The sequence below is a fragment of the Lissotriton helveticus genome, chromosome 12, assembly GCF_964261635.1.
Source record: "Lissotriton helveticus chromosome 12, aLisHel1.1, whole genome shotgun sequence".
Classification (NCBI taxonomy): domain Eukaryota; kingdom Metazoa; phylum Chordata; class Amphibia; order Caudata; family Salamandridae; genus Lissotriton; species Lissotriton helveticus.
This window is the reverse complement of record NC_136073.1, coordinates 379,512,406-379,525,007: the sequence shown is the minus strand read 5'-3', so window position 1 is coordinate 379,525,007 and position 12,602 is coordinate 379,512,406. Positions and strand designations below refer to the sequence as shown.

Sequence of the window (12,602 nt, the reverse complement as noted above, 5' to 3'; positions counted from 1 at the left end):
GCACAAAGCGGCAGGCACCGCGCGGTGCCTGCTGCATTGTGCACGCAAATGCAGGGGGGTACCATAGGTACCCCCCATGTGCACCCCCCACCCCACCTTCACCCAGGGGGCCCGCAACGGGCCCCCGAAGTGAAGGTCCGTATGCTTTTCCACGGCGGTAAAGTCGCCGCGGAAAAGCATATATTTTCAGACATCCTAATATGCCTGGCGGTGTCTGATAGACACCGCCAGACATGTTAGTGCTTTTCCGCCGCGGTCGCCTTCCGACCGCGGCGGAAAAGCGGCGGACAGATTATCAGACCCACCAGCCATCCTAATTTGGCGGTGGGTCTTTGGAGTCTCCGCCGCGGTTTTTCCGCATCCTCCAGGCCGGCGGACACTTCCGCCGGCCCGGAGGATGCGGAAAAACCGCCATCCTAATCGACCCCTATGTGCCCTGAAGAAGAGCTCAAGCCCAAAATGCATTGGGCAGAAATTTTTGTTGGACGTTATGGCAAAATGAAAAAATTAAGACAAAACATGTGTGAATAAACACAATTAAAATTGAATCTAAATATTTGAAATATTAATGAAGCTTTTTTGATTGAGTGCATCCTGGGGACGTTTTTCAGAACGAGGGATAACGCAAGTTCTGAGTATTAGGGAGCACTGTCAGTGCCGAGGGGGGTGCTAGTGCGCCGGGTAGCTTATCACCCTGTAGCGCAGCAGTGACAGTTAACAACAAAGGGGGGTGCACTACAAGGGAAGTTCAGCATCTGGATCGACCCCAGGAGGGGGTAGGTTCCACATCTGCTGAGGGTAGGCAGAAAAGGAGGACCAACACGCCGGTGGTCCTGGCCTCTACTGTCCTAACCTGCAACATATGGACAGAGTAGAACCTTGGGGAGGCTGCTTTTGTTCAGGCACCCCGGTGGGCCGTGTGTTATGCGGTGCCCTGGATTTTAAGTAATGCAACTGTTTGCTGTGTGCTTTGGGGCCTGCCGGCACTATGTGTGCAGCAGAGTGGAGAGCTTGGCGGGATGAGTCGGACAAGTTCCATTGTAAGGCCAAGCTCAAGTGCAGGTGTAATGTTGTGCCCAATTTTCTTACTGCCTTTGACATGTTGTTGCTGCTAAAGTGTACAGCCAAAACTGAAGTTCAAGTAATGTCATGCCTGATGTACTTAATGCCTTTGACAGGTTGAGGCGGCTAAAGCATGATGCTATGAATAATTGTATATATCCAAACAGGATGTTTTTCTCCTATTAGTCTGTGAAGAATTACCTGGTTTGATGTGAAATAAAAGGCTACTCCCTAGACAACATGCTTCGACTCTGAGAGTTCTTGGGTATAGCGGGGAGAAAAATGTCAGAAACGGAGATGGGTGAATGTCACGTTGTGAGCATAATATTGTCATTTACAATGCCAATAGCTTAAACTCTCGCAAATGCAAGACCTATTGCATTGCAAATGCTTGTTTGAATAGCAGTCAGCGCTCGCAGGTGCTTGCATTAGCACATGGCTGCCTGTGTTTAATCACAGCTGTTTGGCTTAGTACATGGCTGTCTGACTTGGGCAGATGTCTGTATATTTTTTTAGTGCATGTGTTTCTTCATGAAAGTATGCTTGGGCCTTTGTCTCCAATTTACACATTTATGTCAACAAAAAAAATAGGAATGCAGTGACAGCAGTGCTTCAACCACCCTCGCCGGATCACTGGTTTCCAGGTCGTCGCTGGCACCTCAGGAACATACTTTGTACATGGGACCAACCCAATACAAATTCACAGCAAGCTACCGACAAACTTTCAGTGACATCCGATGCTTCTAGAAAGCTCTACTCTTGTCGACCTGAAACACTAACCCCTATAGCTTGCACTAAATAGGTGCATTATGCATCGACTGTCAACGCAAAAGAAGGGCCTCTGAAGGATAAAGGCGCAATCGGTTCAGCATTAACGACGTATTTCTGTGAACTAGCACAATCTTTTTATCCACTGCCAACCAAAGTGGACGCCATATCATAGAGCCGGAGTCTGCAAGTCCAAAGAGGGCAGGATTGGACAAAATAAGTCACCAGAGCATTTCACGGTGATATGGTGTCCCTTTGTCCCCATCTCTTTCAGGCCCCAGAAGCCTGAATGTCTGGCTGCAGGCCTGCATGGTAAGCAGGAAGCTCTTAAAACAACGACATCATTTCTCAGTGTGGTTGCCTGGGGAAGGGAAGGCTGGAAATGTGGCAGGGGTGTTGGTTTGACCTCGTGCCACTGAGCTAAAAGCCTTTTGCTGTATAATAGGAGCTTTGCTGAATACTCGAAAGATTGTCTTCTAGCAAAGAAAACTGGGACAAATTATGCTGCTCGTTTGCAAAACGGATCCTTTTTACTCGGCGTGCCTGCGTTGTTAATCCAATTTCTCTAATTATGTGCTATTTTTAATGAGTTTACAGTTTGCTTCAAAAAGTCGTTTACAAGGTTTACAGACAACACCGAGTTTAGTCTCCTGTGGGAAACCCATGGCACTGCGAGGCCCGTGGGCAGGCCCCTTCCAGCTTGTGTATTCACTGGTCTGTTCTCTATGTTGTTAGCCAATCTTTTATTCATGACGCTAGTCGCCAGGTCCAGAGCGCGCCATGATACTTCCAAGAACGTATTAACTTGGTAAAACAGTTTGTACGTAAACAACTGCCAAAAACTCTTTGGAGCTATTAGCAATAAGCATATTTAAACATGTGGAAACCTTATTTGCTTTCTGCCAACGAGGTCAGTATCTTTAAAGTGTTACAAATGTCTTACGGTTCTTTCTAAATATGTTTATTGTTGCATTGTCCTGGCAGGTTTGTTTATCACGAGATGCCAATCACAGTGCTTCGCAACATTTTTAGGACTGGCGTTAGCCAAGACCTATTGATTTAACTAAAATAATATGCATAATATACTTATTTATAGAAGCTTTCAGCCACCTCTCTTCACCCATTTTTCTGTTGTTGTGCCTTTCCTATTTTGTTTCCGCCCACTACAGTATACCGGAAAGGACAATAGTGCAGCCTACTTAAGCCTCTGGTAAAAGTCACCTCGAGTGACTGCATTTGCTATTTCGCAAGGTGCACATCCGCACACAAGGAGTTGCCTTTAGTGCTTGCTAGTGTTGCTTGGTGTGACAGTAGGGCGCACTTGAAGTGAGCACAGGGCACAATTCAGCTTTATCAGTTCCTGTCTCATTCAAGTGCTGTTGTAAATTCCTTTTACAACAGCACAATACAATATTGTTGTGTTCTTGGACATTCTTTCACCAGTGGTTCTTTATTAACTAACTTTGCCTAGGAAGAAAACCACACTTAATGGTTTTTAATTTGCACTACAATTGTAATAGTGTTATTTAAACATTATTTAAAGATTTGTCAGGTGCAATTTGTTTTTTAGTATCCAATATTTCATATTGTGAATCCTCTTTCCCCCTTCTTTCTTTTTATTTCCTTGTTTCCGTTTTTCTTTCCATCTTTCTTTCCACCTTTCCCTCTTTCTTGCCTTCTTTTTTCTTCTTTCTTTTTGGCTTCTTTCCTCTCGTTCCTTCTTTTTTCTTTTTATCCTTTTCTTTTTTCTTCTTTGACTGCTTTGCCTTCTTTCATTTTCCTTTCTTTCTGTCGTTCTTTCTCTCCCTTCTTATTTTCTTACTTGTTTACTTTCTTGCTTTTCGATCCCTTTTTCTTTCCGTTTTCCATTTAAATTTTTTCAGAAATATTTTTGCCTACAGCCGTTGTGTTTTTTTTTTAGATGTAATGTGGGCCCATCAGCTTCTTAGACAATACCGTTTTGTAAAAACTATTACAAAACAAAACAATAATTGCCAAATGACTGGTGGCCAATGCCAGACGTAATGGCTTGGCCAATGCTTGTTTTTGTTAGTTATTTCTGTTTTGCAAATTTACATAGCGCAAACCTAAACCTAAGGTATTGGAATGCTTTACATCATGAGCACCAGTTACACTGCAGAAATTCAGATTCAATTCATTTTTGTAGGTACAGGGAGATTATGGGGCACATGCATCATAGTTTTTTGCGGTAGCAAAGGGGCAGGTTCGTAGAATCTGCCCCTTTGCAACAGTAATTTTTGAATTTGGGATGCATCATCACAAATGCAAAAATCGCTATTTAGGTAATCACAAAATTTGTGATTACATAAATTGCATTTGCATTTAGGGAATCACAAATTGCAATTCCCTAAATGCAATGCAACAACATTTTGTTTGCGATTTCGCTTTTAAGAAATGCAAATTACCATCAACATAAAGTTGATGGTAATTTGGGAAAAAATTAAAAAATGCACAAAAGTACATTTACATGCCCTTGGGGCATGTGTGTGTGAAACATGTTTTTTAATTGCACTTTCAGGGGTGCATCAGGGTGTCCTTTTGGCACCATTGCACTTGCATACACAATTAGCGAGTCCCTATTTGGTACTCGCAAATTGCGCAAGCAATTCCCATTGATTCCTATCGGCATCTAGGCCCATAGGAATGAATGAGAATCCATTTCTTATTTGCGATTCGCAATTTGCGAGTCGCAAATAAGGAATGTGTAGGAGTTGCAAATTTTTTTGCGATTTCTACAAGCATAAGGAATTGTGATTCCTAAATTGCGATTTCTTAAGAATCGCAAGTTAGGAATCGCAATTCCTAAGTTTGATGCAGGTGGCCCTAGGTGATTTGCCCTGAACTACAGGATGTTGAGGTGACGCCGATACTCGAAAGTGAGTTCCCCTGTTTCAAAGTCTACAACTCTGGCTGTAACGCTATATTCTCTCTCAAACAACATATGCAAATCTGTAGTCATTTTTAAAAGTTCATTCGGTATATTTGAAAATGAAGTTATTAAAAGTTCATGTGGAATATGGGAAAATGAAATGCAAGAACTAAAGGTGCTTACAGCTAGAATTTTGAGTGCAGAGTGAATTTTTCCGGGCACCTAACCTAGCAAGAGGAAAGTGAGTTAATGCAGCCAGAGCTCGTGGTACATATTGTTAAAGACTGACATTTCATCACCCATATTTCAAATTATCAGTTGTACATTTCTGTGTTACAGGGTTGTATTCTCCTCCTCAGTATACTTTTTGCTTCAGGCGACGAAAAAAACACACCTGCTTGGATGATTAACAAAGATTATTCAATCAAGAGATTGGCAGCACACAATGTCTCTCGGTGATCAATCAAGCCAGACACAGCAGTAACAGAGGAAAGGTGGAAAATAATAATAAACAATGTTGTGTTTGCTGAATATTATGGTAGCCCAGATCCTTTCAGAAATCGTTTCCTGCATGTTCAAATCAGAAGGAAGAGCTAGCTGCATGGTTTCTTTAAACATTCAGTTCACCCGTCACCATGCCACTGTAATGCTGTGGTCAAGTGCTTGACCTCTAACTCATTTAAAAAGGAGTCCATCTGACAAGATTTAAACTGCACACCATGAAACACATAAATTACTACGCACTAAGAATTAAACTAAGCACGAGTTAGGACAGTTTTGTCAGAATAAATCACATTTATTATTTTTAAGGATTTGTAATTTTTTCGTTGGTTTAAAGTTCACCATGAAATTCAAAACAATTTACGACACGGACAATACAAAAAATAAGAGACAAGCCGGGCGAAGACACTGTGATTCGTGTCGGTGTTGGAAATAATAATTTGGTGATTCCTCGGTGTTCGGCAGTAAAATGGAAGAAGGGCGGTCCTGAGCTAATCAGAGACCTTTTTCCTGCCGGCGCGTTGCCTCAATGTAAAGTCCGTTCTGTGTCGACAGTTGACACAGCCGGCTTGTCTCTTATTAGTGCACACTCATACCACAGTTATGAGGTCCTGATGAGAACGGAGAACCCCCCAACTGATTAAGGGTTCGAAACGCGTAGACTGCTTTTCTACACCTTAAGACCGCTATTCTTTAAATAGCCTGTCACGATTTCAATAAGTTGTTTTCAATTGTACCAAAAAGGAGAGTCTTTGTTGTTTTTGTTGTATAAATTCAATTTGTGACATTCTAGATTGTAAATACTGATTTGTGTGTGCCTGGTATGTGTGAAAGAGTGAGATTTGAATGTGAATATTGATCAATCACGTATGAATGTTGTTTTTCTATTTATGTGCACTTTTTATGCAAATGTCATTTTTATGAAAATTGTTTTTTGTATTGTCCGTGTCGTAAATTGTTTTGAATTTCATGGTGAACTTTAAACCAACGAAAAAATTACAAATCCTTAAAAATAATAAATGTGATTTATTCTGACAAAACTGTCCTAACTCGTGCTTAGTTTAAATCTTAGTGCGTAGTAATTTATGTGTTTCTTCAAATAGAAATTGCAGTATTGGCTTTTGTTTAGTTGTCTATCTCCCCCTGTCCCGGTATTTCTGCCTCTCCATGTGATGCTTTCCTCCTCCCCTCTACAATCTCCTCCACTGCCACTCAACCCTGCGGTTCTTTTAAAAAAACAAAATTGTACTTAATTAGTCTCCATTTTTTTTTATTTACCAAGCCAAATTATGTCCACCATCTTGGATCAGTAAATAATAGCCAAAGCAAATGGTGCCTGACTCATTACACTGGCTCGCATGTGTTGCGCCTTTTCTGTTTTTCGATGCTGCACATCCCATCCAAAAAGCATTTGGCAAAGCCAATAGCTACCAAAAACAAGACCTATTGGTTTGCCAATGCTTGTTTTTGAATCTGTCTATGTTCATTAAGAGAACAGGAGCTGCTTTTTAAAAAAAATGCTTCCCGGTTGGGGCCACATCAGGGGGAGCAAGTAGTGGTCCCTTGGTCTAATGCCTGCTCTTCCCTGGGTTGCCCAATAGTATTTCCAAAGGAGAAACTGTTCAAATGATTTAGACCCAGCATTCTTGGTGTGGTTTACCCCCAATCATTTGTTTTTGCTGTACTTGAGACTCTGTGCACTTTACCACTGTTAACCAGTGCTAAAGTGCTTGTGCTCTCTCCTTAAAACATGGTAGAATTAGTTTCTTTCCATTTGGAATATTTCAGTTCCTTCTAAATTCCTTTTAAACTGGCACTACCTGTGCCCTTGGCCTGTAAATTAAATGCTAGCATAGGGCCTGCAGCACTGATTGTGCCATCCCTTTAAGTAGCACTTTAAATAGGCCTCAGGCCTGCCATTTCAGCCTGTATGGACAGTTTTAAACTGCCTTTTCAACCTGGCAAAATAAACTTTTCTAGTGCCTAAACCATCATTTGCAATACAGATAAGACACCCCTAGGGTAGGCCCTGGACAGCTCAGAGGTCAGGGTGCAATGTATTTAAAGAGACATGTGCTCCTAAGTGTTACATGCCCTGTTAGTGAAAAATTCTTACATTAGTTTTTCACTACTGCAAGGCCTTCCTCTCCCATAGGATATTATCAAAGTTCATGGTTGGTGTCTGTGGAATTGTAATGTAATGAAAAATCCTAACTTAAGGTGAAGTCAGATTTTAAATTACTATTTTGAAAATGCCACTTTTAGAAAGGTGGCATTTTCTTGCCTTAGCCATTTGGTGTCTGCAGCTTGTCTCTGGGTCACGTGACTGGGTGTAGTTGACAGTTGGGCTTTGTGTATTCCTCATAATCAGTCACACACAATAGGGAGCTTTGGTGTACATGGATGGGCTATCACTGGCTGTATTGGAGGAAGGAGTTGGGCACAGCCTCATTTATACTTAAATAGGCTGTGTCCTGCCGCCACAGAAAGGACTGTATACCCCCTGTAGTCAGTCTTCTGCCAGGGCCAGGAGGACAGGGTACCTGTGCAATTCAAAGGCATACCTCTAGATGCTTCTCCAGATTTCAAAGGCTCAACTGGGAATAAATACTGGACATCAGACATCAAACATTTAGTACACTTCTGAAACTGTGGATACTCTGCTAGGAAGAAGGACTGGTGTGCTGATTAAAGCACTGTCACTTTGCTGGACTGCTCCTCCGAAGGAACGGCTGTCCTGCATTGCTGACCTGCTGCCCTCCTGCCTCGGCGAAAAGGAATGGACCTGCACCTGTTAAAACCAGAAACACCAGAGTGACTCAAAGGGCTAGTGTGCTAGATGCCTTACTTGAGCCTCAAGTACGAAAGGCTCCAACCACCTTGACCCCAGCACCTAGACTCTGTCATCTGTGAGTCTATCCTGCCAAATGGTTCCACCTCAGTCCTGGATCCTTGGAAGTGGGCCAGAAGTGCTCTGCCAGCCTCTGTGGATCCACTGGAACAAATGCATCTCCTCTGCTGCGCGGCGCAACCTAGAGAAAACCCAACACATCTCTTTTGCTACGTGGATTGGACCCATTGCAAAGACCCAAATTGCCTCTACAGCCTCTTCGGAACCACAGCTGCACAACACATCCTCGACACAGGCCCTCACATCCTTTGTCAACGACAGCCTCATTGATGACACCAGGCTAAACATCGCAGACTCGCTGTTCCTCTGAACCAATGCATCACCCCGACTGTGTGATGCATTCTCAACACCGGACTTCACATCACAAGCCCTCATGGATGGGATCCTCGATGATGGTGCAAGACCTTGCAGCACAGCCTCCCCACAACTGGGAAAAGATGCATCACTTCAGCTGTGCAACACATCTTCAATGTGAATCTTCACATTGCTTCACAAACCAGGCTTTAAGATCTAACCGGGTCCATATCACTGGCCCACATTCCATCACAGTCAGCGTGAACGTGTGGCTTTGTCCTAGGTCATTGGGACAAGATATCCACAGCTGGTTCTTTGATAATTTTGGCACTATTTTCAGTAAAATATTTAAAATTGTAGATCTCCAGTTCTACTGACTGGATGTTTGTTGTTTTGGTCTTGTTTTATTTATTAACAAAACTTGGTGTGGGAATCATTTTGTATGGTGTTTATATCAATGTATTACTTTATTACTTTTTGAAGTGTTGCACAGATATTTTACACATTGCCTCTAAGTTAAGCATGACTGCTCTGTGCCAAGCTGCCAGAGGGTTGAGCACAGGTTAATTTATGGTTGGTTTGCGCCTCAGCCTGAAAACTATTGCGGTTGCTGCTTGACCAGGGTTCACACCCAATCAACCAACAACCACATTTCTTACAACAGGATAACTTCCCATTTGGGAATCAGATACCAACGACTTTGAGATATCTGTAGCTGATCAATGATTTGCAACCAAAATAACTATTAATTGATATCTTCCATTGGAATGGAAAAACTTTTCTGGGTCCAAAAATACTTTTTTGATTCCTACAAGGGGTTCTGTAAATAAAATGTTCCTCTGCAGTCACAAAGCCTGGTTTTCATGATCCAAGAGTTTTGCAGTCACAAACATGTGCATGGTGCCTAGGTTATTTGTGCTCCTAAACTATGAAGCAAACCTGTTTCTTTGATGTAAAATATATACATTGCACATGTTAACAAATAGAGTAAGAAAGACTCAGCATCCTATATTACACAAATCTCAAAATAGCTGTGCACAAAATTCATTTATTCCTTGTTGCATTACACTCTACTGTTGAGATAAAACCACAAGTTTTTAATAATAATAATAGAGAGGCATTTAACAGAGCAGCATGTAGTCTAACCTCATGGGTGTAGCATCACCTCAATTGTGTTGGTGCTTAACAATGGTAGCTGCTGTAAATCTGCTTTCATATTGCCTCTATAACATTTCCCTATCCTCTCCTTTCTTGCAGGTAATATTATTGGTTCCGGAATATTTATTTCACCCAAAGGAGTTCTTGAACACACTGGCTCAGTTGGACTAGCTTTGATTGTTTGGGTTCTTGGAGGGGGGATTTCTGCCCTTGGATCTTTATGTTATGCTGAACTTGGGGTAACGATCCCCAAATCAGGAGGTGATTATTCTTACGTCACAGAGATCTTTGGTGGTTTAGCGGGGTAAGTACTAGATCCTCTTATTTTATCTCCTTGTTACCTGATTATTTCACATCATGTTAAATGTCAACATTTTAAATTGATGACTTCAATGGTTCTAAAACTTAAACATTGACTATATTTCCTTTTCCGTACGATGTGCTTTACAATTATTTCTTATAAGAATACCAAATAATGAGCTGGTTCTGTTACATGCTGGATTGCTGTTTGGAGGCAATGGGAAACGCGAAATGGCTGGGAGGCAATAGGCTGATTTCAGGGCTTAGAGGGCGGAATGATCCACAGTCTAATCAGGCTTGGGGAACAGAACTCAGGTCCAGATTTAGAAAGGTTTTGCTTTGGGTTTCTGTTACTTTTGTAACGCAGACCTGATGCAAAATCTTTTTGGGGACTTAAAAACCAACGCGAAATTGTATTTGTGTTGGTTTGTAAAAAAAAGTAACGCAAACCAGCAAAAAGTGCTTGACTGATGAAGAGTGATACCCCAAAACTAGTCCCAGTATGCTTGTTTCCGGTTTAGGGAGGAGCTTGCTTAGCAGTTCGGGCTGTACTGTTCAGCCCTAACTACTACGCCAGGTCCTCCCAGGACAGGCTCCGCACCCAATCCTGGCGCTGCTCTCTAGCGTGAGATCAGTCCCAGGATTAGTGTGAGCGGCCTTGTTTGCCGCTCATATGATGCTTGGGAGCCTGTGGAGTTTCTCCAACTTGGCTTTAAAAAAATACAGTTGGTTTGGGAAAACATAAGTGGGCATGTGTGTCGGCCAGCCAAACACACATGCACACTTATAAGTGCACAGTACTCCTCCCTGCCCCAGCCTGGTCCCACCCCTGCTGTGTGACGTAAATAACTCCGACAGAGATAAATGAAACATTAATAACAGCGTGTTATTATAGTTTTATTTATCATCTGCGGGCAGTGGGGCGACGCTCCTCCACCTTTACGGAGGAGCCGACCAGGAAATAATGTTCCTGGATACTGTGTCAGTCCACAGAATATTGGAATATTTGACAGGTTTCTCTTCAGAACAGATCACAAAAAATATGTTTCTTCACTGAATATATTTTACCATAATTGTTTCAGAACTTTGCAGAAAAATGAATTATTTGCCCTCAATTTTAGGTCTGATAGGCAGCTTTATCTGTTGTTTGGAACTAATCTAATTTATATCGAGAACAGTATATATTTTTTTTAATTGTCATTCAACACGTTCAATAGCAACAGGTTGAGTGCATATGCTTTTCCTGACTATTGGAGTTTTGAATTTCACACATAGTTTGATTGGTCCAGCAGTCAGATAGGGCCGCATACAAAGGTGTGCCCTGTTGTCTTTGTGTTATGCAGCTAATTTCTATTTTCTGGACCAGGAAAACATTTCCAGGAATCTATGGTTTTTGGTCGACCAGCCAACATGACTAAATGAGCTCATACAATATTCTACTGCTATTTAAAACACAGAGAATGTTGGGATACCAATCTGGATTAACAATATATGAACACTGTACTTTTATGGTGTAGTTCACTAGAGTACTTATGTATTGGGTGCAAGTAGTACGGTATCGAAGATGGGCTTCTTGGAGTTAGAAAATTTCCCCACAGACCACTGCTTCTGAAAAGCAAGTAGGCTTGGCAGTCAACCACATGTCAGGCGTGACGTTGACAAGCTGCTTGGGCACTATTAGTCAAATACCAGGTGATCTTCCGTGTTGGCCTGTAGGTCTATGAAAAAGTCAGTCACACACTGTAAGGTTTGTAGGGCAGGAAAGAAATTACCTGATGTTCCTAAAGTCATTTATCCCCTGTCTTAACAACCACTTCAAGCATTGAATGGACAGAAATGAACAAAGACAGCATTACTGATTTAATCTCAGCGATGTGCAACCTACCAAACGTATACTGATATCAATGCATACATGTAACACTTTTGTGTGTGTGAGGCACATTTACACTGCTGATGCCCTTGTGGTACCTGTTCTGGATGAGGAGGAGCCTAAAATGCTGCTGCCTGTTCCAAACCAGTTGTGTTTTTGGAAAGAAAGCCTGCACTCCTGGAATACTACACAACCCATTTGCACTATGGATTTCCTTTTGCAACCTGTGCTCCTCAATGCAATCTGTAGTGTCCCTATACTTTTTTACCTTTATCTTAACAGTCACTTTGGCTTTTGGAGAGTAGAATGAAGTTCAGTAAGCTTCACTAATAAAAAACAGAAATACAGCATAGACAGCAGCAGTGCAGGCTTTCCTAACACAACGACTAGTTAAAGCACAGCTCTCAGGTACATGTGCACCCTCATACAGGCTGAGCAGGTATAATAGGTGCAGCAGCATGTAAAGATTCTTTGTGTATCTGAAATAAGCATTATCTGCTACTATCCATATGGTGCCTTGTGTATGTATTACTCAACTTTCAAACATCTATGCAGCAACTACCTCAACATTTTCTTTCCACTATAAATCACAACTGCTCATTTCACATGCTCTTGTCTATAAATACCTCACTACAAATAGCACAAACAACTTTAAATGCATAAGACGGTAATGCCCCTATAACAATGTTTACATATTTCAACTACATTTTACTCAATGTATGTATAAAGCTGAAACGTTTCCCATTTGTTACATTACCAGTGAGGTTTACTACCAGAATACTGAGTTTTTAAATATTTCCCCACAAACTATTGTTTCTAGAATATCAACTATCGTCATATTCTGTACA

At 41.7% G+C, this 12,602-nt stretch overlaps 1 protein-coding gene across 2 annotated transcripts in view; it reads left to right on the top strand.

Annotated features, from left to right (window-relative positions):
- Positions 1–12,602, top strand: part of SLC7A10 (solute carrier family 7 member 10) — a 524,312-nt gene that overhangs the window by 181,405 nt on the left and 330,305 nt on the right. The window contains exon 2 of one of the 2 annotated variants that reach the window (XM_078669294.1): positions 9,684–9,888. The exons of the other annotated variant lie outside the window; for it this stretch is intronic. Within the exon in view, the coding sequence (XP_078525420.1) occupies positions 9,684–9,888 (205 nt within the window). The remainder of the gene's footprint in view (positions 1–9,683; positions 9,889–12,602) is intronic. 2 annotated transcript variants of the gene reach the window in all.